Genomic DNA, 24929 nt, shown 5'->3' with positions numbered 1-24929 from the left:
TCCAAAAATTGTAACCTTCCTCCAGCACCACAGGGAAGTCTCAGTTTCGATTGTTTATGAGCCAGGAGATGTGAGTCAGAAGTGACTGAGCAGGGCTGACACCTGGATTAGACTCCAGAGAGATCGGAGCAGGAGAAAATAGTTACATGGGGCAATTAGATGCTTTTTAGGAAGCTCCTGGGAATAATTAAGATGGTGCAAGTGGAATTAGTTGTCCCTGATTATGTTGTGAAATCTCTCCTCGGTTGTTCTGTCTGTGCGTGTCAGACCAAGTTCCAATTTTCTTTTTTGCTTTTACTTTGCTGTGTTATCAAAATAGGCCCCAGCTGCCACGTTTGTGCATATATGAAGAACACCAGTGGTGGCCTGAGGATGTCCAGTCTAGTTTATTGTCACGTGTACCAAGGTACAGTGAAAAGCTTTTTTGTTGCCTGCTATCCAGTTAGCGAATAGACTTTGCATGATTACAATCCACAGTGTACAGATGCAGGATAAGGGAAAGAATGTTTAGTGCAAGGTGAAACCTGATTAACGATAGTCCGAGGGTCTCCGATGAGGTAGATGGTAGGTCAGGACCTCTCTCTACTCCTCTAAGAATAAGGAGTAAGCCATTTAGAACGGAGATGAGGAAACACTTTTTCACACAGAGAGTGGTGAGTCTGTGGAATTCTCTGCCTCAGAGGGCGGTGGAGGCAGGTTCTCTGGATACTTTCAAGAGAAAGAGCTCTTAAAGATAGCGGAGTCAGGGGATATGGGGAGAAGGCAGGAACGGGGTACGGATTGGGGATGAACAGCCATGATCACTTTGAATGGCGGTGCTGACTCAATGGGCCGAATGGCCTGCTCCTGCACCTATTGTCTATTGTCTATTGACTGCTCTCTAGTTAGTGATAGATGCTTTAATTGCCTGATACCAGTTGGGAAGAAACTGTCCCTGCATGTTTAAGAAACATTCAGGCCGTTACCTGGATGGGACAGGTTTAGAGGGATCTGGGCCAAACGCAGGCAGGTGAGACTAATGTAGGTGCTCAGTGTGGGTGTATACTGTCAGTTGGAGGTGTGCGTTTTCACACTTCCGTACCTCTTGCCTGATGGGAGCGGGAGTGACCGGGGCGAGACTTGTCCATGATTATGACGCTGGCCTTACCGCGGCAGCGTGAAGTGTGGATGGAGTCAATGGGAGGGAGTCTGTAGAAGGGTCTCGACCTGAAACGTCACCTATTCCTTTTCTCCAGAGATGCTGCCTGACCCGCTGAGTTACTCCAGCTTTTTGTCTGTCAATGGAAGGGAGGCTAGTTTGCCAGGTGTTCCTCTATCTATCTATCTATCTATCTATCTTAGACAGTATCTGACCAATGTCAGCAAGTCAGCATTGAGAACTGTTCAAACTACTCCCCTATCTGAACTGTATAACTCCTCCCCCTTCTGTCGTGGGGTACACTGGACCCACCCCCAATATTTGCACCTCCCCAATCCTGGACTTACCACTTGTCACCTTCATTTCATGTTTCATGTGTCTTGTTGTGTTTCTCGAATGTTGGCAGAACAATTTCCCTCCTGGGATAAATAAAGTTCTATCGTATAGTATTGTATCTTATTATTTGTTTAAGAAGGAACTGCAGATGATGGAAAATCGAAGGTAGACAAAAGTGCTGGAGAAACTCAGCAGGTGCAGCAGCATCTATGGAGCGAAGGAAATAGGCAACGTTTTGGGCTCTTTTGTCTACCTTGTCTTGTATTATAACAGGTCCCACCAATATGGGGCCATTGGAGAATTCAAGGGCTTTGGGATCAAGGCGTTGCTAGCAAGGACAGCGTTTATCACCCATTCCTAATCCATGCCCTTGTGAAGGCAGTAAGGAGATATCTCCTTGAATTCTACATACCTTCTGCTGTAAGTGATTCTACTGGGGTTGTTTTCTTTGGAATACTCGGAGCAGTACCTAACGGGACGCGGAGAGCTAGAAATGTTTCAACAAACATCAGCTTGTTGTGGAGTAGTTATTTTGTGCACAATTCTGGGCATTTTGGTGGCTGCCAGGAAATTAATTTCTGTGAGATAAGAGGCTGGTCAACACTCCCCGGAGCCAAAAATATCTTTGACAAAGGATGTCAACGAGAAGAATGTGTCTGCAGTGAGGTTTTCAATCTTCCTTGTCTCTCAGTTATTAATCACACACAAAACAGAGTGGGGTTTTTTTTTGCCATTTCCCAGAAATTGTGCTATTCACAAAGGGCCAATGCTCAAATTGCATTCTTGGTCTGTTCTCAGATCTGTGGATTCCTGTAACATCAAAAGTGATCTAATTTGTGTCTTGTTTAAGAAGGAACTGCAGATGCTGGAAAAATTGAAGGTAGACAAAAAATGCTGGAGAAACTCAGCGGGTGAGGCAGCATCTATGGAGTGAAGGAAGAGGTGACGTTTCGGGTCGAGACCCTTCTTCGAAGGAATAGGTGACGTTTCGGGGCGAGACTGACCAACATGCCCCATCTACACAAGTCCCACCTGCCCACACCGACCAATATGCCCCATCTACACTAGTCCCACCTGCCCACACCGACCAACATGCCCCATCTACACTAGTCCCACCTGCCCACACCGACCAATATGCCCCATCTACACTAGTCCCACCTGCCCACATCGACCAATATGTCCCATCTACACTAGTCCCACCTGCCCACCCGACCAACATGTCCCATCTACACTAGTCCCACCTGCCCACCCGACCAGCATGTCCCATCTACACTAGTCCCACCTGCCCACACCGACCAATATGTCCCATCTACACTAGTCCCACCTGCCCACACCGACCAATATGTCCCATCTACACTAGTCCCACCTGCCCACACTGACCAACATGCCCCATCTACACTAGTCCCACCTGCCTGTATTTGGCCCATATCCCTCTAAACCTATCCTATCCATATACCTGTCCATACGCTTTTTGAACGTGATCATACCTGCCTCAACTACCTCCTCCGGCAGCTCGTTCCACACCCCCACTACCCTGTGTGTAAAAACGTTGCCCCTCGGGTCACTAATTAATCTTTCCACCCCTCACCTCAAACATGTGTCGTCTGGTTCTGGATTCCCCCAACTCTGGGTAAAAGACTGTGCATTGACACTTGTCTGTTCCTCTTTAGCTTACGACAATGGCCATGCAGGTACTTGCACAGTGTCAGAGAGCCTCACAGCGTGGAAACCGGCCCTTTGGCCCAACTTCCCCACAACGGCAAAACATGTCCCATCTACACTAGTCCTACCTTCATGCATTGGCTCATGTCCCTCTATACCTGTCCTATCCATGTACCTGTCCATACGGTTCTTGAATGTTTCAGCGCCCACCTGTCTTTGCAGGATGCATGTCCTTAAAGCTTTTCACTGTACCTCAGTACACGTGACAATAAACTAAACTAAAGTGAAGTTTAGCCCTGTGGGCCACTTGTACAAAGCACACGGCTCCTTCACATCACCCACGTCTCTGTGGTACATTGTCTCCAACTCTTCTCCCATCAGTGTAGCCGCAACTATTCTGTAGCAACCCCTCCCTGCAGCTGGGCGTGATGCTTATTTCACATCCGGTCCCTTTAAGAGCTGTCTGCAGAGATCGTATCTATGATCCACACTGCAGATCAAAGATTATAGAGGAGCATAATCTTTGTTGCAGACAGACCAGTGCAAGAAGTTGCGATGCACAGGCAGGAAATGCTGCGATGTCACAAAGGGATGTCAAGCAAAGCTGCTCGGGAACCTCTTGGTTGAACTTCTCATTCCTTGAGCGACTTTCACACACAGTGTAACAGTGTGTCAGCACGCTGTTTTAACGCCAACAACTAATAGAATGTTTCATTCTACCGCTGCGGCACAGTGGCGCAGCTTACAGGGCTGCTGCCTCACAGCGCCGGAGACCCAGGTTCGATCCTGACCTTAGGTGCTGTCGGTGTGGAGTTTGCACGTTCTCCCTGTGACCGCGTGGGTTCCCTCCGGGTGCTCTGGTTTCCTCTAGTTGGCCACAGACGTGTGGGTTTGTAGGTTAATTGGCCTCTGTAAATTGCACCCTAGTGCGTAGGGTGGAGGAGAAAATGGAGTAACACAGAAATAGAGCAGTCCACCTCAAGTTTAAATTCCATTTGGAATATTTTGGAGGACCAAGAAACCAAAAATGTACATCATTGGAGACCTGCAGACTATCTTTTATGTTGCACTAAACGTTATTCCCTTTATCCTGTATCTGTCCACTGTGGACATCTTGATTGTAATCATGTATTGTCTTTTCGCTGACTGGATAGCACGCAGCAAGAAGCTTTTGACGGTGTGTTTGTTTGTGTGTGAGTGTGTTTGACTGCCCCGACGTCGGAGTTTTGATCATCCCGACTAGAGGGCCTGTACATCGGGCCGTACGTGGCGGCGACTACAGTCAACCACGGGCGAACAAAGGAGGAGGACTGACTGAACTTTGTTGCCTTCCACCACAGTGAAGAATGTCGTGGTGGATTTTTGTGTTAAATCTTATTGTGTATTGCGTGTTCTTTTTAAGTGTACCGCTGCTGGCAAATTCATATCACTGCACCTTCGGGTGCATGTGACGAATAAAATTGACTTTGACTTTTGACTGTACCTCGGTGCACGTGGCAATAAACTAAACTAGTGTGGCCATTGACTTGCTCAGACAAAGGGCCTGTTTCCATGCTGTATCTCCCAATCAACCACGATTGTGCAATTTAATTGGGAAAATGATTCATGGTAAAGAAAGATAAAATAATTTTTTCCAAGTATTTTATCTTGCAGTTTATTGCCCTGCCTCTTAGGAGTTTGGACTCTCTGATAAGCTCATTCAAGATAGACAAAAGTGCTGGAGAAACTCAGCGGGTGCGGCAACATCTATGGAGCGAAGGAAATAGGCAACGTTTCGGGCCGAAACCCTTTCGGGTTTCGTCCCGAAACGTTGCCTATTTCCTTCGCTCATAGCCTTCGAAACATTTCCTTCGAAACGTCCATCTATTCCTTCGCCCCACAGATGCTGCCTCACCCGCTGAGTTTCTCCAACATTTTGTGTCGACCTTCACTCCATAGATGCTGCCATACCCGCTGAGTTTCTCCAGCACTTTTGTCTACCTTCGATTTTCCAGCATCTGCAGTTCCTCTTTCAAAGACGCTGCTTTAAAAAAATAAAAAGGCTGACGGCACTCAAAGGGTTAAACAGAACTGCCCTTTGCTCGTGCCCAGCAGGCAATTAACTGAAAGGAAAGGGAATTGCAAGGATGCTGGATGTCACAGGGGTGCATTGCTGCTCCAGCCGCCTTCCTGCCTTGCTCAGTAAAATGAATCATACTAGGTTTCCAACTAGAAGACAAAGGACTCGCAGCTAACAAGCACCTGGGCTGCCCCTTTGCTGGGGTTGTACAGTAGTTAATGGAATATTTGTAACAGAGATGTCTGATGATTTTGTAACGTGGTGATGTGTATGTTGGTTTTTGTATCGTGTTGCAAATAAATCAATTATTTATTGCTGCAAGAAAAAATAAAACCAGCACCTGGATGCTTTAGCTTTAGCCCGACGGGTTGCATGTTTTGAAACCAATGAGCTATTTCTTGTGTGTGATAGACAGTGTCTGCCAAGCAAGATCCACAGTAATTGGCCTTATCTTAGGAGGGCATTACAATGCATTTTTACAGCAGTCTGACTGGATGGATAACGGAGTGTGTGTGTGTGTGTGTGCGAGTGGATAGGTTAGGGAGCAGCTTCCTGTTTGCTCTGCTAATGCCTGAGGAATTCATTTTCCTTTTATGGTAAAGTGGAGCGGAGGTAGGCGGACAGGCTATATTCCCCGAGTGAGGGGGGGAAACGAGATGACTGCAACCAGTTTGCGACTCAGTGCAGACTGTGAACGGGGTGTGTAGCTGCTGGAACCAAGCCCTCTGTAGGGGCTGTCGATGGGCTTTGCCCTCCTAACAGCAAACTACTGCAGCTCTGGTAAGTGCTTCGAGCTAACCGTGGCTTTCCTAGGTGGCAATCAGTGGCCAGTGAAGGAGTCTCGACCCGAAACGTCCATCTATTCCTTCGCCCCACAGATGCTGCCTCACCCGCTGAGTTTCTCCAACATTTTGTGTCGAACATTTAAATAATGTATTAGAAAGAACTGCAGATGCTGGAAAAATTGAAGGTAGGCAGCATCTCTAGAGGGAACCGAAACGTCACCCATTCCTTCTCTCCAGAGGTGTTGCCTGACCCACTGAGTTACTCCAGCATTTTGTGTCTATAAACAATAGACAATAGACAATAGGTGCAGGAGTAGGCCAGTCAGCCCTTCGAGCCAGCACCACCATTCAATGTGATCATGGCTGATCATCCCCAATCAGTACCCCTTTCCTGCCTTCTCCCAATATCCCCTGACTCCGCTATTTTTTAAGAGCCCTATCTAGCTATTTCTTGAAAGCATCCAGAGAACCTGCAGTAAGAAAGGACTGCAGATGCTGGTAAAATCAAAGGGTAAACTGTAATTCCCGGGATGGCGGGCTGTCATATGCTGAGAGAATGGAGCAGCTGGGCTTGTACACTCTGGAGTTTAGAAGGATGAGAGGTTATCTCATTGAAACATATAAGATTGTTAAGGGTTTGGACACGCTAGAGGCAGGAAACATGTTCCCGATGTCGGGGGAGTCCAGAACCAGGGGACACAGTTTAAGAATAAGGAGTACGCCATTTAGAACGGAGACGAGGAAACACTTTTTCTCACAGAGAGTGGTGAGTCTGTGGAATTCTCTGCCTCAGAGGGCGGTGGAGGCGGGTTCCCTGGATCAGAGGGTGGAGTCAAGGGATGTGGGGAGAAGGCAGGAACCGGGTACTGATTGGGGATGATCAGCCATGATCACATTGAATGGCGGTGCTGGATCAAAGGGCCAAATGGCCTGCTCCTGCACCTATTGTCTATTCAGATACAGCATGGAAAACAGGCCCTTCGGCCCACTAAGTCTGCACCGACCATCGATCACCCCATACACTAGTTCAATCCTACACACTGGAGACAATTTACAGAAGCCAATTAACCTGCAAACCTATACGTCTTTTGAGTGTGGGAGGAAACCAACACAGGTTCAGGGGGAGAACGTACAAACTCCGTACAGACAGCACCTGTAGTTAGGATGGAACCCGGTTCTCTGGCGCTGTAAGGTTGTTGCTATACTTTGGAAGAATACTTCTCCCAAACTATAAAACTAAGAGGATGAAATGAATTGCTTTCATTAATTTCTGCAAGGAAAGGGAATTCTGGAGAGGTTGGGAGTTAGTTCATTTCTTCGTCTTCTATTTTATGTAAAACCTACCATACAAAGTATGAGCTGAAAAAGTAATCACTCGCAGCAAAAAGCCGCTGAATACTTCAGTTAGGTGTGTCTAACGCAATACCCGACAGGCTATTTCTTGTCTGAAACATGTCATCTACCAAGTAACTTGCAAGGAAATTGGTCTTATCTTTGAATCATCAGATAGTGTTGCAAGCAGAACGTTTTCGACTGGTTAAGAACAGGAACCCAGCCTTTCCTTGCCCAGCCAACCTAACCCTTGCCAATCTTTCGGCCACCAGCCAAATTGTCAGCAATCCAGCCGCCACCTCCCTTGATCAGCCACACAAGTGTATATACATTAACTTGATCTTTGAGCTATTTAATCAACACATCTCTACATGGTGGGGCATTACAATGCGTGATCTCAGTCTAATTTGTCTCGCATGTTAACTGTTTCTGGGAGGTTCAGACAACACATAAAGCCACAGGTAGACAAAAGTGCTGGAGTAACTCAGTGGGTGCAGCAGCATCTATGGAGCGAAGGAAATATTGTCGTCTATAGTTGTCTATTTCCTTCGCTCCATGCAAAGAGTTGAACAATCTCTAATATAGGAAATAGGCAACGTTTCGGGCCGAAACCCAGCTGAACCTTGTTGATCTCAGACTGTAGAACCAATTACTCTGGTAATTGGTGAATCGAGCATTTATTATCTGAAATACAATGAAGCACAAGGTGCGGTCATTTTGGTTTGTTTTAAATATTTCAGTTGCTTTTTCAATTTCTGGTTGACTCGTGTTTCAACAGCTCCAGCCATCCTTGTCCAGTTACAGCTGATATTTATTTTTTATCACCTTTACAATATGTAGCACAATACTGCAGTCAGTTAGATGTAACCTCGACCAAAGACTGACATCGTCCAATAATGTTTGTGTCTCCAGATATCATAGCACAAGGATGTCTCAGGCTAGGAAGGTTTCCTCGGTTTACATTAAGCTCGTTCCTCATGGGCCTACCAGTGCCCCAAAGGCTCGTGTCTCTCTGGGGGCTGTGAAGACGGACGATCATGGGCATAAGGAACTAGTGCCATCAACCCCCACGTCCAGGAACCCCTCCAACAAACTGGGAAACGTGGGCCTGTTAGGAGTGGCAGGACCTACACAATCAACCTTACATTCTGCCAGTGAAGGTAAGTAGACCACTATATACAGGTCCTCTCCATCTCTCAACACTGTGACATTATTTTACCAAAATTCTGTGGGCATGGTTTGGAGTGGAGATAACATTACTGCTGACTGATTTAAGGTAGTTTGGGCTGCATTATGACAAAAGTGCAGGTGGAAGTAAAAAGAGAGCAGGTAATGTCCAAAGTATAGAACACAAAGTGCATCAGGTCAGGCAGCATCTCTGGAGGACAAGGCTAAGTGATGTTTCGGGTCGGGACACTTCTTCAGACGGTCACCCCGCAACATTGCCTATGCATGTCCTCCAGAGATGCTGGCCAGAGTTACTTCAGCGCTTTGTGTTTCATGCAAGATCCCAGCATCTAGGAAGAAATGGTATAAGTCCATGGGATTGTAGGCTGTAGGAACAGAATTAGGCCATTCAGCCCATCAAGTCTATTCCACCATTCAATGGCGGCTGATTTATCTTTCTCTCTCAACCCCAGTCTCCTGCCTTCTCCCCATAACCCCTGACACCCGTACAAATCAATAATCCATTGACTTAGCCTCCACAGATGTCTGTGGCAATGAATGAAGATGCTGGTATCTTGAACAAAGCACAATTGCTGGAAATATTCTGGAGTGCCAGAGGTTGAGGGGAGGTTTGAGAGAAGTATATAAAGTTAGGAGAGGTACTGATAAGGTATCCAGGAACTCTACATTGGTGAGACCAAGCGTAGGCTTGGCGATCGCTTCGCCCAACACCTCCGCTCAGTTCGCATTAACCAACCTGATCTCCTGGTGGCTCAGCACTTCAACTCCCCCTCCCATTCCAAATCCGACCTTTCTGTCCTGGGCCTCCTCCATGGCCAGAGTGAGGTCCACCGCAAATTGGAGGAGCAGCACCTCATATTTTGCTTGTTTAAAAGTCTGAAGAAGGGTCTCGACCTGAAACGTCACCTATTCCTTCACTCCATAGATGTTGCCTCACCCGCTGAGTTTCGCCAGCATTTTTATCTACCTTCATATTTCGCTTGGGTAGTTTACACCCCAGTGGTATGAACATTGACCTCCAATTTCAGGTAGTCCCTGCTTTCTCCCTCCTTCCCCTCCCCTTCCCAGCTCTCCCACAGCCCACTGTCTCTGCCTCTTCCTTTCCTTTCTTCTTCCCGCCCCCCTCCCACCCCCCCCCACATCAGTCTGAAGAACGGTCTCGACCCGAAACATCACCTACTCCTTCGTTCCATATTTGCTGCCTCACCCGCTGAGTTTCTCCAGCATTTTTGTCTACCTTCGATTTTTCCAGCATCTGCAGTTCCTTCTTAAACAATAATAGCAATTTCACAAGATATGCCTACCTTGAAGAAGTTCTCCTCTTCTCTCCGGAGACAGTTTCACAACGCCCACCCCCGCCCCCGCCCCCGCCCCCGATCAGTCTGAAGAAGGGTTTCGGCCCGAAACGTTGCCTATTTCCTTCGCTCCATAGATGCTGCTGCACCCGCTGAGTTTCTCCAGCTTTTTTGTGTAACCATAGCAATTGTTGTTCTCTTGAACTTCATTTATTTCTAGCCAGCTGGGCGCTCAAACTCTAATCATTGGGACCACTGTCTGGGAATGATTTCTGCCACTTTGATCTACTGTGTCTATTAGAGAAGTGTCTCACTGTCTTGGATGGAGGTGTACTGGTCTTGGTAACATCTCCACTCTTTTCTGTCTGCAGATTACCTCCCACCTCCCCCTCCTCCTGCTCCAGAAAACACAAGAGATGTTTTTCACCCAAGTGAGCTGCCACTTCCTCCTCCTCCACCACCTCTATCGTATGAGGAGACAATTCCATCTCGGAATTCTTCCAAGCACGCCAAGGTGCTGCAATCCAACGGTGGAGCAGGCTTCAAACAGCAGGTAGCTTGTTTTATTCTCTCCATCCCTTTTGTCCTATAAATGATGTATCTCACTATTCTACAGGGATGAGAACAGAGGAGGACCCTGTGTGGGGGAACTGTCGGGAGGAAGGAGGAGAATAAAGGAGGACCCTGTGTGGGGGAACCACCGTGAGAGGGGGAGGCAGGAATGAACAAAGGAGAGCTAATTTAAACTAATCTCCACTGCCTGCACTTGATCCATATCCCTCCATATCCATGTGTCTCCACCAGCAAAGATAGACACAGGGTGCTGGAGTAACTCAGCGGGTCAGGCAGCATCTCTGGAGACTAAAAGATAAGGGGTGACCACGAATGGAATGTGTTAAAAATGGTTTGGGTAAAATTGAATTCTTTGTAACTTTTGTCGGTGCCCTTTATGTCCTGACTCTTTGCATACCTTGGGTATGCAAAACCAAAAACACCATTGTGACTTGTTACGTGTGACAAGAAATGATCATTCATTCATTCGGGTAGGAATTTCAGCAGCCTTACAAACCTTCCATGTGTTCAATGTCGAGGAAAATTGTGCCATGTGCAATCTTAATTTTTCAGTCATCAGTTGAAAGAAAAAACAGAAACTGAGATTGAAATAAATTCTCTGATGTACTTTTTTTTTTTAAACAAAAATTCCTTCTTAACCAGGAATTGCCTCCTCCCCCTGAATTTGAGAAAAACAGCATTCCGTCTGCGGGAATCAAACTGGAAAATCCATTGCCTAAGACAGTGAACAACAAGTTGAATGGATCTCCAAGTTCCAGGGCAGGTAGGTGGGAGGGTGTTACTTAATAAACTATAGAACGGATTCACAAATATCCTGGTCTCCCAGAGCATTGTGGATATTGCACGTTGCATGAAAATTAAAATCATCTGCTTGCTACCTTTTTTTGCATTTTTATCACCTGGTAGTATGTATTACATATGCATAACCATAAAAGTTTCCAGCCAACACCAAGAATAATAATAATTAATTAATCAATTGGACTGTATTTGGAAAGAGTTGCATTGAATCTTCTGGGAAGCATGGAGAAACATCACTGAAGTGTATTTGTAATGGACCTGTCCCACCTACGCGACTTGTTGAAAATCCAACGGCGACCAGAAAGACGTTACGACTCTTTGGGCGACCGAGGAGACTACTCACTACCATACAGGCGACAGCCTGGTGACCATGTCGCGGGGTGAAGCATGTATGGTCATGAGTAGTTGCCCAAAGAGTCGCACCTTGTTCTGGTCGCCGCTGGGTTTTCAACATGTTTCCTCCCACACTCCAAAGGACTGGACAAACTAGAAGCAGGAAAAATGTTCCCAATGTTGGGCGAGTCCAGAACCAGGGGCCGAAGTCTTAGAATAAAGGGGAAGCCATTTAAGACTGACATGAGAAAAAAAACGTTTTCACCCAGAGAGTTGTGAATTTATGGAATTCCCTGCCACAGATGGCAGTGGAGGCCAAGTCACTGGATGGATTTAAGAGAGAGTTCGATAGAGCTCTAGGGGCTAGTGGAATCAAGGTATATGGGGCGAAGGCAGGCACGGGTTATTGATTGGGGACGATCAGCCATGATCACAATGAATGGCGGTGCTGGCTCGAAGGGCCGAATGGCCTCCTCTTGCACCTATTTTCTATGTTTCTATGTACAGGCTTGTAGGTTAATTGGCTTCTGTAACGTTCTGTAAATAGTCCCTAGTGTGTAGGATAGTGCTAGTGTACGGGGTGATCGCCAGTCAGCTTGGACTCCGTGGGCGAAAGGGCCTGTCCCACACTGCATCTCCAAAGCATAACGTAAAGTTTACCTACTGAGAATTGTGGGGATATTGGTATCTGTTGTAATCTAAGAATTTTGACCTGGGATTGAAATGCTAGTCTCTTAGTTTCAGTAAAACAGCGATGAATTAGTCTATGTAATAATTCTGGCCTGGTTCAAATATATTTATCAGAGACCTGGTTACACTGATGTGCATGAGATTCTGGGAAGCTAAGATCTTGTTTCTTTTCCCTCTTAGATATCTGTGCATTTTGCAACCAACTGATTCCTCCAACCACTACCGCTCTTGAAGCCATGGACAAAATGTTCCATGAGAACTGTCTGCAGTGTAGAAAATGTAACTGCAAATTGGTGGGGAAAACTTATTATAATCTAGGCGGCGATCCTCATTGTGATTCCTGCTACCAGGTACAGCAATTGTTTCTTTTTATGAAGTTGTTCATACGGTCATAAGTGACAGGAGCAGAATTAGGCCATTCGGCCCATCATGTCAGTGGTTTTCTTAATGAAAAGGGACAAAAGCAATTTAATGGAGACTCAACTAAGTTGTCGCATCCAAAATGGTGCCGGCACGTGGTGACTCTTTGTGTGCTGTTTCTTGAGGAGGATCTACTATCAACCCATAAAATCACTCCAGTCTTTTAAATCTTTTGGGGTGGCACGGTGGCACAGCGGTAGAGTTTCTGCCCTACAGCACCAGAGACCCAGGTTCGATCCTGATTGCTGGTGCTGTCTATACGGAATTTGTACATTCTCTCCAAACGCTGTATCTCTAAATTAAACATAACTTTTTTTTCTAACTGCAGATCAAGACCCATTGTACATGGGTTCGGCTCGATTGTATTCATATATTTTATTATTTGATTTGACGGGGTGGGAGATTGCAACCTTCACATGGTCCGCCCTGTTTCAACTAATGCAATCAACCTGGCATGCACAATCAAATAAGATCAAATACAACGAGTTGTCCTACAACTTTAGGCTGTGCACGCCATACACAAGATCTGATTTGATACATACAAAACTACTGTACCTCAATAGACTTAATAAATCTAAACCTAATGTAATATAATGTGAACAATATGACAGTTCCTACTACTTTCAGCTGCAGTGAAGGTTTTAACTACAATTTCCATTCTCTGTTAAATTGCAGGACACCTTGGAGAAGTGTGGAAAATGCAATAAAGCCATAATGAGTCAGATTATTAGAGCTTCAGGCAAGGCTTTCCACCCCGAGTGCTTTATATGCATTGTCTGTCATCGGCCTATTGGAACAGAACGCTTTGGAGTGAACAATGCAGGGGAGGTTCACTGCCTCGAAGACTTCCAGAGGTATAATTCCTACATTTCTAGGCAAAGCAACACTGAAAATATCAAGTTTTGGCAAAAGGTTAGCTTGTGTGCTGATTCACAGTTCCAAATAAGACCAAGAGCTACTGTACCTGGGGCAACACAAAATAATGTAAAATCTCTAAAACGCTCTCTTATTCACAAGGTTGTTCAGTGATTCATTACAATATGTTCTGCAGTGTGTAGGAAGGAACTACAGATGCTGGTTTATACTGAAGATAGACACAAATTGCTGGAGTAATATGGCGGGTCAGGCAGCAAGCATCTCTGGAGAAAAGGAGTGTGACGTTTCGGGTCGGAACACTTCAGATTTCAGTCTTCATTCGGAAGATGGGTTCCGACCTGAAACGCCACCTATTTCTTTTCTCCAGAGATGCTGAAATGCTGAGTTACTCCAGCATTTTGTGTCTATCTTGTATGCTATGGTACTGATCTCAGCATCTCCACTCATAGCATTTAGGATAGATGGTAGCAGGGTGGCAAAGTTAGTTTCAATTCTCCTGGGCCAGGATGGAAAAACTTCAATGGTTTCTGCTGGAAATGGAAAGTGAATGGCAATGGACGAGGACTGGAGCAGGCTCTGTTCTGAAGTGTTCATTCCTCCAGTAGTACTGGACTGTTACCCCATCACTGTAACTATTTCTTTATGAAATGCATTCAACTTCCTCTTGCTGCTATTATCAGACCATTTCAGGTACTGCTCTCTTGCCATGTAAAAATAACTCGTAGCTCTTTAAGGAGAAGTATGAAGAAATCTCCGATACTTGCCATTTCTGACCAACAAGCCAATTAACCAACAAACCTGCAAGTCTTTGGAATGTTAGAGGAAACCAGAGCACCTGGAGAAAACCCACGTGGTCACAGGAAGAACGTACAAACTCCGTACAGACAGCATCCAGACCCAGGCAGACCCAGAACCCAGGTCTCTGGTGCTGTAATGCAGCGGCTCTACCAAAGCCTTTAGGTTATTGAAGAATCTTGAGCGGTAAAATAAGAAAAAAAATTCCCATTTAATAATTATGATAATAAATGTAATATCCATATTTAACCTTGTCATTCGAGGCAATGTTGCCAGTTTTCATCCGGAGTTCGGTGCAGAGTTGCAGGTCCATTTTCCATCAGCTTGTGGCACTGTTGCACATTGAAACTGCTTTGCAGACAACTTAGAGATGTGGATCACAAATCGCAAGTTACATTTATTATTAATAAAAAGCTTTTAATGCACAACTTTATGATCAAATTGTCTACACATTGGATGGATCATGCATGTCTATCAATATTTAATTAGGATCCACAAAAATAACAGGAAATAGCTCATGCTAAATAGCAAGTGGATTGAGTGTTTTTGAGAAGGTAAAAAAAAATAGATGAAGGCAGAGCAGTAGACACAGTTTACAAGGACTTTAATACATTTTGACCAGGTCCCACATGGTAGGCTGGTCTAGAAAGTTAAGACACAAAGGAACCAAGCAAGGTGTGCTGGCAAACTGGATCTAAAATTGCTTGGGTGAAACGTGAGAGATGATAAGGGTGGTGGCAGTTTCACTTTGAAGTGTCCAACAATTGGTGTGAAATATGAGGTGCGCGTGTGGCATCACGCTAGCAATGAAGGAGGCCCAGAACAGAAAGGTCAGTTTGGAAATGGGGAATTAAACTGGGAGATCCAGTAGGCCTAGGCGGACCGGGCATAAGTGTTCAGCGAAGCGGTCACCAAGTCTCTGCCCACTCCGCCTATCTTTGGTATGTACCAATGTCTGTAGTTCCTTTTTATTTCATTTGAATTTTACAACATAATGTAAATGATTTTTGTCAAGGCACACGTGTTTACAGAGAATTGTTTCATGTGTTTCAGGAGATATGCACCGCAGTGCTGTGTCTGTAAAATGCCAATCATGCCAGAAAGTGGAAAGGAAGAGTGTATCAACATTGAACTGTTTGGGCTCCATTTTCATGTGAACTGTTACAAATGCGAGGTGAGGCCTGATACACGGAGAAATAGAGCACCCAATGTCATTATTTCATTCAGATGATGGCTGTTAGTCGTGGTATTTATTCAGATTTTTTAGTTCTATTTATGACAAAGAGTGACTAAAATGTTGAGATTACTAAGGTCTCAGGTTTGATTTCCTTTCTGTGCTGGAACAGTTATGGGAAGCACTATACTTGATCATCAGGACTCTTGAGTTAGAAAGGGAACGATTGAGACGATAGCCACTTCTTTGGTCTTCTTCCTCGAGTCCGGCCATCTTCCATATCACATCTTTCCGGTCGGTCAGTGACGGTTGATGGTCGGTGGTTGCAGAATTGGCTACTTCTGTCAGTCACTGTGGTACAGTTTCTGTTGTCAGCGTTGCCCGGGATTCGCCACGTGGAGGCTTCTGCTCGCATCTTTGGTTATCCACTTCTTTGGTTATCCAGTGATTCTTACCACGCTTCTAGTACCCCCCATTTAACATATGGTATATCTTTCCAAACCTTCTGCCTAATTGTGTCATGTCACACTTGTTGGTAGTGAATTCACTTTCCACCTGTCCTGCCAGTCCAGTCAAGTTTTCGAGCAATATTTACTCAGCCATTCACCATAACCATGTCATGGGAGCGACTGAACCTCTGTAACAATTGTATCATTCTTTTTAGATTTCCGTGTTTCCTTTGCCAAATTTACAGTGGACAATCTGAATTCCCCTTTTAGAAGGTAGACAAAAATGCTGGAGAAACTCAGCGGGTGAGGCAGCATCTATGGAGTGAAGGAAATAGGCGATGTTTCGGGTCTCGGCCCAAAACGTCGCCTATTTCCTTCGCTCCATAGATGTTGCCTCACCCGCTGAGTTTCTCCAGCATTTTTGACTTCCCTCAATTTTCCAGCATCTGCAGTTCCTTCTTAAACAAACCCCTTTTAGAAAATCAGTTGATAGGTGGGTGTAGAACATGTTGGAAATGGTGAGCTCTAATTGAGAATGTTTATTCAGATGGACCTATCACACCAATTGAAAAGGGACAGTGTACGTTTGGTGTCCTGGTCAACATTTCTTGTTCAATAATGGCGACAGAAAGCGACCGACAGGTTACTGAACTCATAATGTTTGAGGAATGTTCCTGATATGTTTTCCTCTGAAACAAGTTACATTCTTCAAAGCAAGTCATTGTACATGAAATATTATGCAACATCATGGAAACTTGTAACTCACTCTCACAGCATTTGAACATTGCTACAACTTTGATGTACAAGTTCTTGTAGATATGTAATCTAAACTCAAAAAATTCAGTTGTATGTACTGAGAAACCCAGCAGAATGAAGTCAGGGTAACACAATCTAATGTAGATTCAACCAAACAACAAGAGCTCAAAGTGCAAAAGATTGGAAGAACTCTTTTTGAATAAACAGTATGTGTTGTATTAAGTCATGCTGACCAGATAAGTCCTACATTCTATATTCAGTTTGTGCAGTTAGATCAGGTGTTTCTGTCAACCAACATCACTGAAATAGAAGGTTACACAAAAAAGCTGGAGAAACTCAGCGGGTGCAGCAGCATCTATGGAGCGAAGGAAATAGGCAACGTTTCGGGCCGAAACCCTTCACCACTTGTCCTGGTTTTGCAGTTTGTTTCTATATTTCCCAATTGTGAACTGAGGTCCAAATTGATCAAACACATTGGGATATCTTAAAGGTTGTGAAAGTTACAGCCTTTCTGGCTGCTCATGGTGCTTGAGAAAGTGCTATTGTGGCAGCAGCCGGTGCTGCTGAGAATTTGTGTTGATAAGTTGCCCGACCACCATGTGCCACCACACTATCAACTTTTTCATTGCAATCTACTGCTTGTTAGTCTTTGATCATTAAAATAGGCTCAACTTGCAAAGTCTCCTTCTTGTCGAGTCCACACAGAAGATTGCAAGTTGTTCAGCCAGAGCTGAACACATTTTTCGGCATTCGCATACAATGTTGTCTGTCTTGTGCTTCTTGTGTGGTGGTGGAAAGACGGCCTGAATGCACTCCTTGATCCCACTTTCAAAGTAAACTCAACAGTATTTAATCCATTGTGAAATTATTAAACATTGATAGTACTTTACAATCAAGGTGACCTTAGAATCCAGGTGAATTTTTTATTTACTTTAAAATATTTTATGTATAATGAAGACCTCCCAAATTTTCTACCTTGAAATTATATGCAATGTGATATTTAAATTCAGAAAAAAAGGTTGCAGCTGAAGATTTTTCTGTATGACTCAGCAATTCAATCATTTTCGAACCATCAAAGGTATGATCAGTGCATGCACTCCTAAACCTGGGAGAGCATCTATTTGCGACTCCTCTGATCTTGAAATAGACCACGTCTGCATGCATTATCTCAAACTATTTAATTCAGTGCTGAAGAAACCCATGGTTGCATTTCTGAAAAGTGCAATGAAGATACAATGATGTATTTTAGGATATTTTAGTTAGAGGACCAGGAAGCTATAGATTGAGAATTGACTAGATATTTTTTAAGTAAAAATATAAAAGATTTTCATGTTAAAAAAATAATAGTAGCAGAATTTGGCCATTTGACGCATCAAGTGTAATCCACCATTCAATCATGGCTGATCTATCTCTCTCTCCATAGAAAATAGGTGCAGGAGCAGGCCATTCGGCCCTTCGAGCCTGCACCGCCATTCAATATGATCATGACTGATCATCCAACTCAGTATCCTGTACCTGCCCTCTCTCCATACCCCCTGATACCTTTAGCCACAAGGGCCACATCTAACTCCCTCTTAAATATAGCCAATGAACTGGCCTCAACTACCTTCTGTGGCAGGGAGTTCCAGAGATTCACCACTCTCTGTGTGAAAAATGTTTTTCTCCCACTCTGTGTGAAAAATGTTTTTATCACCCCATTCTCCTGCCTTCTCCCCATAACCTCTCACACCCGTACCATCAACAATCTACCTATCTCTGCCTTAAAAATATCCGTTGATGGAAATGGGAACTTTGTGTTACAACGGAGACTGAAGAATGGGAGAGGTAATTATTGAGGTATTTCTATAATGATCATAGATCATCCATACTATTGTCCCTGAGAATGATGCCCTTCCTCTTATCGATGAAGCCAGAGTCAATAGCTGAGAGATGCTAGGTTGGCAAATGGCTAAACAATTCTGGTCTATTATTTTAAATGCACCAATGTGGTGTAGTGGAGGAAAATTTAGTTCAAAATGTTCAAAGAGACAGTCATTAAAGAGAGTGTGACCTAACATGAGCTAGTTCTTCTTTTCAGACTTCACTTTACTTTTGATTAGACGAGACTTTATTGACAAGATACCTTGATATAGATATTAGAACATTTGTAGTGTTACATTTTTACACTCAACACAAGAACAGGCTCTTTGGCCCGCAATATCTGCGCCGAACATGATGCCAGGACCATCTCTTATCTACCTACACATAATCCTTATATTCCCTGCATGGTCACATGCCTATCTAAGTGTCTTCCATGCCACTATGTTATCTGCCTCAACCACCAACCCCAGAAGCATTTTCCAGACACTCGTTACCCTCTGTTTAAAAAAAGTTGCCCTGCACATCTCCTTTAAACTTTGCCCATTCCACCTTAAAGCTATGCCCTCTAGAACTTGATTTTTCCATCCTGGGAAAAGAGGTTCTGGATATCTACTCTACCTATGCCTCTCAGTTTTTTATATACTCTCGGCGTTTCATTGAAAACAATCCAAGTCTGCCCAACCTCTTCCTATAGTTAATACTCCCTAATCCAGGCATCATTCTGGTAAACCTTCTCTGCAACCTTTCCAAAGCCTCCCCATGCTTCCTTTAATGGGGTGACCAGAACTACAGGAAATACTCCAAATGTTGCATAATCATGTTGGTTTATTCGTAAATAATAAATGATGAACATGACACCAAAGCACTCTGAATGTTGTAAATCTGAAGAAGGAAAAAGCACTTGAACTACTTAACAGTTCAGGCAACATCCTGGGAAAAAAGTTAGGTCAATGATTCTTGCTCATGAAATGTCAAACAGGTTTTACCTGAAATCCTGCATTTTAAACCATTAAAAATCCCATTTTCTAAAGAAAGATCATCAACCTGGAATGTTAACTCTGTTTCTCTATGTGAGTGGTGAATATGCAGTTGAAGTGCGATATGGGTGATTGTTATTGACATCTGGCACATGAAGCAAGAGTTAAGTCAATAGGAATGCGAGGGCAAACTCTCCAGAGGCTTATGTCATACTTGGCACCAAGGAAGAAGAATATTGTTCATCTTAGTGTTGCAGAATCCTCTCAAGACAGTGTCCTTGGGTTTGTCAAGTCCTTCAGCAAGGATGTTGTCTTTATCATAAGGTTAGTCTGGAGAACAAAATGTTTAATTCCATTTTGCAACTCCTTGGATATTGAAAAGTCTGTCTTTGTGCAGCTATATCTGGTCCACAATCAAGCACGGGCTGATAATGGCAAATAATTGCCAGGCCATGGGCCATTCAAAAAGAGTTTAACCATCTCCCCATGAAAATGATGAGGTGGGATCCGCTTAGATGGGCTAGATTGGTTCTTTTACATACTCCAGTGATAGAAACTGAATGCTCAGTGCTTTATCTAATTTGTGGCACTCAAGGCTCAGCGATTCATGAGTGTTGGTGATAATCTTGTTTTCAAAGAAATGTTAAGAATTGTCTTTGACATGTTGTCTGTCTGCTTTAGGAAATTTGCTGTGTTGTAGCTTCGACTAGAATACTTGCTTCAGAAGTCTGAAATCTAATGATATGGCCATTAATGATAAATACATATGTCCCACTTCAACTGCATATTCGTTACACACTTAGAGAAACAGAGTTTTCATTCCAGGTTGATAATCTTTCTTTAGAAATTGAATGTTTTTATATATTTTATGATACAGGCATTCAGGCAATTTGTGTGACCCACCCAACCTGCTGGTTTGATGTACAATGACTTTGGCTCTTTTATTCTGCCAAAGATATTCTAGCGCTTGCATTGACTTTTAGTACTTCTCTATTTCTTTATTATTTCTGTTGATGGTTGTCTACAGCTCTCATGCAGACAGGGGTGTGTTAGATCACTGCTGCTTGGCAGGTCAGGAGCTTGGCCTATAAACATTTTATTCCTCAGCTAGAAGAACGCGATTACAGCACTTTGGAGGTTGGATGTATTTTGTCATCAATGATCGCATTCGTTGAGGTATCTTCTGAGGTTAGACCCCAAAACACCTGTCAATGTCCATAGGTACACAAAAAAGCTGGAGAAACTCCGCGGGTGCAGCAGCATCTATGGAGCGAAGGAAATAGGCAACATTTTGGGCCAAAACCCTTCTTCAGACTGTCAATGTCCATAAATGGATCATGAATTTGAAGGTGGTGTGTGGTTGGGGCAGTTTGGTAGAGGATTTTTGTCTTCCATACCTTTAATAAAAGCCCGTCTGTCTGTTCCTGTCAGGTAATCAATAATGACTTGAAGCTGAGCATGTAAACTACATGCAATAATGTCATAACAAGGAACTGCAGAAGCTGGTTTACCAAAGAAAGACACAAAATGCTGGAGTAACTCAGCGTTTCAGGCAGCATCTCTGGCGAACATGGATAGGTGACGTTTTGGATCAGGACCCTTCTTCTGACATAAAAATGTCATCTGAGTATAGTAATACTGAATGATTTTTTTAATTTTTGGAATGGTTGGAGTATTTTCCCTCATTGTGTAAATAAGCTTTCATTGGGAGCTTGCTGAAGGCAATATTTCAATGAAGAAAATTGAGAAGACAGCTTCTGTGAAGAAACAGTCTTGTTTCCATTGCTCTCATTCTACACAGTATTAGATTTCATGGTGGATCTGCAAAGCCCACAGTTAAATTAATGAGTCTTTAAAATCTCAGTTTATGGAGTTGAATGCTGTTGTGGAGATTGGAAAAGAAACCTATCAGTAATTGGATGTGTGCAGTCACCTATATTTTTCTTGATTTGTTGTCCTGTCACATCCCTAGTACCTCTCAATGGACAGTATCCAGATTGCAATTGCATCATAGCACTTTGCTATTGGAGAAAGAGAAAATTGGAGAGGATCTTTATTGGTTCCTCTGCGGCAAATAACAAAGTTATTTTCTTACTAACACAAGCTTTGTCTCCTTTCATGAAGATAGTCACAATACAGCATCTTTGACATTCCTTTGTGTAGTTTGAATGCAGGGAGATGAGGTTATGAATTTGTTATGCTTTGGAACTTAAGGATGGATTCTATCTCCTTTGGAAGTCTTGCTTCTTAATTGGTGTGGTTTCAACATCCTTCTGGAGTAGCAGTGAGCCAGTACTGTCTGAATACCATGCTATGGATGAAGTAAAGGGCCTTCTAGTGAGTATTGAGTGCTTTTGTCTTAAACAAGATTTCCTCCATTCAAGTACACGAGTTTGGTTGGTGATAGATCATGGCGTTCTACTGCAGATAAATAGGTCTCTCGGCCTATTGTGTTCATGATGCTCATTGTACCTATCAAAACTAATTCCACATAGTCTTCTGTGCCTCAGAGATTTCAATGATTATCCAGATATTCCAAATGTCTATTTTTTTTCACCCTCTGGCTCAGACAGTGCGATTAAGACTCCAACCATCCTACGGGGAAAATTCCCCCTCAGATTCACCCCAAAGCCTCCTCCCTCCTACCACACCTCGTGTGATCTCTGTCATTTTCTATCTTTATATTTGATTCAGTCATTATGATTTAAAAAAATAAACTATAAGAACTCTTCAATTATTCAACTTTTTTCCCGGAATCTTATTGATATTGATTTCACTGATATAAATTCATATTCATTTTTTCCACAATTTCCCCTGGTTTCAAAATGTTCACTCCGTTTGGTTTAAAGTAGGTCATCCTGTTACAGTTCCTGGGTTTAAATCAGCTCACATTCAGTAACTTGCAACACAAAATATTTTAAATTAGCAAGCCTAACCTTGAATATCCTATCAGGGCAAAGATATTGATTAACAGTCCAGGTAGATGGATGGTACAGAATGTTTGCAATATCAGGGAAAAGGTGAGAAGAATTATGTTATTGATTATACCAGTGGGGCTTGTTATTTTATTTCTACAGCTGCTCAGTGTATCTAGCCCCAAAATATAACAACTCTTTGGGAGAGCAGCTCTATTACGTAAATGGAATGTGAAATGTGTTCGGTTGGTTGTATTTCCTTGCAGGATCTATCTTCCTGCTTAAACTTGAAAAACTAGTTCACGAACAATGGACGTTTCATTAGCAGAAACATCCAGGAACAAATGTCAGAACTACCAACTGTTTACCATCATCAACAAGGGTGTAACCCATTTATAAAATAGAGCAGCATGTTTTGCTTACATTTTGTCTACAAGCAGAGGTAAACATATACTTTGTTGAGTTGTAAAGGTTTTAATTTTTCAAAAATAATTGTGTCATGCAGTTGACACGGTGAAACTTAACAGCAGGCTAAGATAGTCAAATGGATTAGCTTAAATGTGGATACCTACTAAAGTCTGAATTCAGAATTCCAGTGTTTCTGCTGCAAACTCAAAGTTAAATGTGACTGAAACACTGAATTCATTTTGAATGTTGGCCTTGCTTATTAGAATGGCTTATTACTCATCATGCCTAAAAGAGATAGTGTCAATGAGCTGCATTCTTTAGCTATTGCATTCCAGATGGTGAGTTAAAAAAAAGTTAGCTCGTACAGGGCTGATGAAATTGTGACTTGGGATTGCTTGTGGTTTCAGGATAATGATATTCTTATGCATCTATAGTCTTGGTTCAAATACAATTTCTTGGAGTACAATTATAATAGATCAGGCCATTTAGTTTTGTTTAAAACAATAATTAGAACATTTTGTATGCTCTATTATATAAACTACATTGGGATTATTTATGCTGCAGCAGAGAAGGAAACAGGAGATTTAAAATAATCACATTTTATTATTGTCACTTCAAAGGCCTTGAGTTTAATATTAAAGTGAGAACATTGGTTAAAATGGCTGAGTTTAGAGATCGTCCCAAATGAAGGAATAATTGAATATCAGGAACAGGAATATAAAGTGAGGGATTAGTATTGTATTTTGATTACCTTACAAGGTGGAAGATTTTGTGTCAATCTATGTAGTATAGGTCTGAATGTACTAACTACTTTCAAGTAATGTATTGCATACCACGCACTACTCAATTAGATCTGGGCACAAGTATCTGTATCAAAATACTAATTCTATGCTGCCAACATCTCATCTGGATAAGTTACTTTGATTGCATTCAATAGTATTAAATGTAACACACAAGCGTAATGACAGCACGTTTAAAGCCATTATTCTAAATGTAACACTATTATACGAGCAGATGGTGTTGAAATCTGGATACTGCACGAATGAACAAACTGCTGTCTGGTGAAGTGTGAAGTGTGCACAAACTGCAGTACATTGTGTTATAAGTACTATTTTTAGTGTGAATTATTACTTGACAGACATGCATTGTGAGAGTAGATTAATGTCCTTATATTGCAATATAATTACAAAACATCACAATATATGTGGATTTTTTTTAGTTTTGTACTATTCTGTATTGTATCCCAAATATTGAGATATAGGACAAATTTTGATATTAACATTTGATAGCTTATTATAAACTCAGTTTTAGTGAGGAAATGGGAAAAAGATTAATCCTTAGGACGGTCCAGTGGCTTAATTTATTTGGGGCCACTGTTCATACATTGCCTTTGAGCATAGATGCTGGGGGTGAGAAATGACACTATTGTAGATCGATATTGCTAATTTATGGACATTGTTGTGCAGCTACCGAAATGTTGTTCAAATTAGCATTAGAGAAAAATTTTGAAAGTAATGTATACATACATACTTATTTTGTGGATTAAACGTTTCACATTGTATTACAGAAATGTGGAATTCTACTGTCTCCTGACCCAACAGATGAAGGATGTTTCCCACTCAACAAACAGATCCTTTGCAAGACTTGTCACATATCCCTGAGTGCCAGCTCCACTACTTGAAGAGCAGATTTTAGAAATTAATCACTCAACTTGCGAACTGTTATGTTTTTATTGCTGCAAATCTCTACTTTTCCATTTATAATCAACTTAAAATACAGAGTATCAGATCTCATACCTCTGAAAATCATTCCTCAGACTGTTTATACTAGAATTTTCAATTCTATTGTGCCAAATGAACCTGAACATTCCCTGGTTTGATTCCAAGGCAATGATCTCAACTAAGACCAAGCATATGACTGGCATCAGCACCTTCCCCACCCTAGTATATGAACGCACTTAACCAGAGTTCTCACAACCAAACTGATTTCAGCTGAAATCGCACCTATTGCAACATCAATTGAGACAAAAGGTGGACTTCAAGGTAATGTCATCCATTGATTAACCTGCTTCTATTTAGCATCTTGGCTTACATGTAAAATGGTAATTTGA

The 24929-nt window shown here is 42.8% G+C and overlaps 1 protein-coding gene across 1 annotated transcript; it reads left to right on the top strand.

Moving 5' to 3' along the window:
- The first annotated feature begins 5450 nt into the window (after positions 1-5450).
- On the top strand, positions 5451-24612 carry fblim1 (filamin binding LIM protein 1). The gene is made up of 8 exons (XM_055659129.1): positions 5451-5975; positions 8225-8472; positions 10167-10348; positions 11011-11131; positions 12370-12539; positions 13285-13463; positions 15334-15454; positions 24387-24612. The coding sequence occupies exons 2-8, from the start codon at positions 8241-8243 to the stop codon at positions 24498-24500; spliced, it is 1119 nt and encodes a 372-aa protein (XP_055515104.1). The 5' UTR covers positions 5451-5975; positions 8225-8240; the 3' UTR covers positions 24501-24612.
- Positions 24613-24929: the final 317 nt, after the last annotated feature.

The sequence above is a fragment of the Leucoraja erinacea genome, chromosome 30 (assembly GCF_028641065.1).
Source record: "Leucoraja erinacea ecotype New England chromosome 30, Leri_hhj_1, whole genome shotgun sequence".
NCBI lineage: Eukaryota > Metazoa > Chordata > Chondrichthyes > Rajiformes > Rajidae > Leucoraja > Leucoraja erinaceus.
Note: the sequence above shows the minus strand (reverse complement) of the source record. Positions and strands in the feature narration are given on the sequence as shown.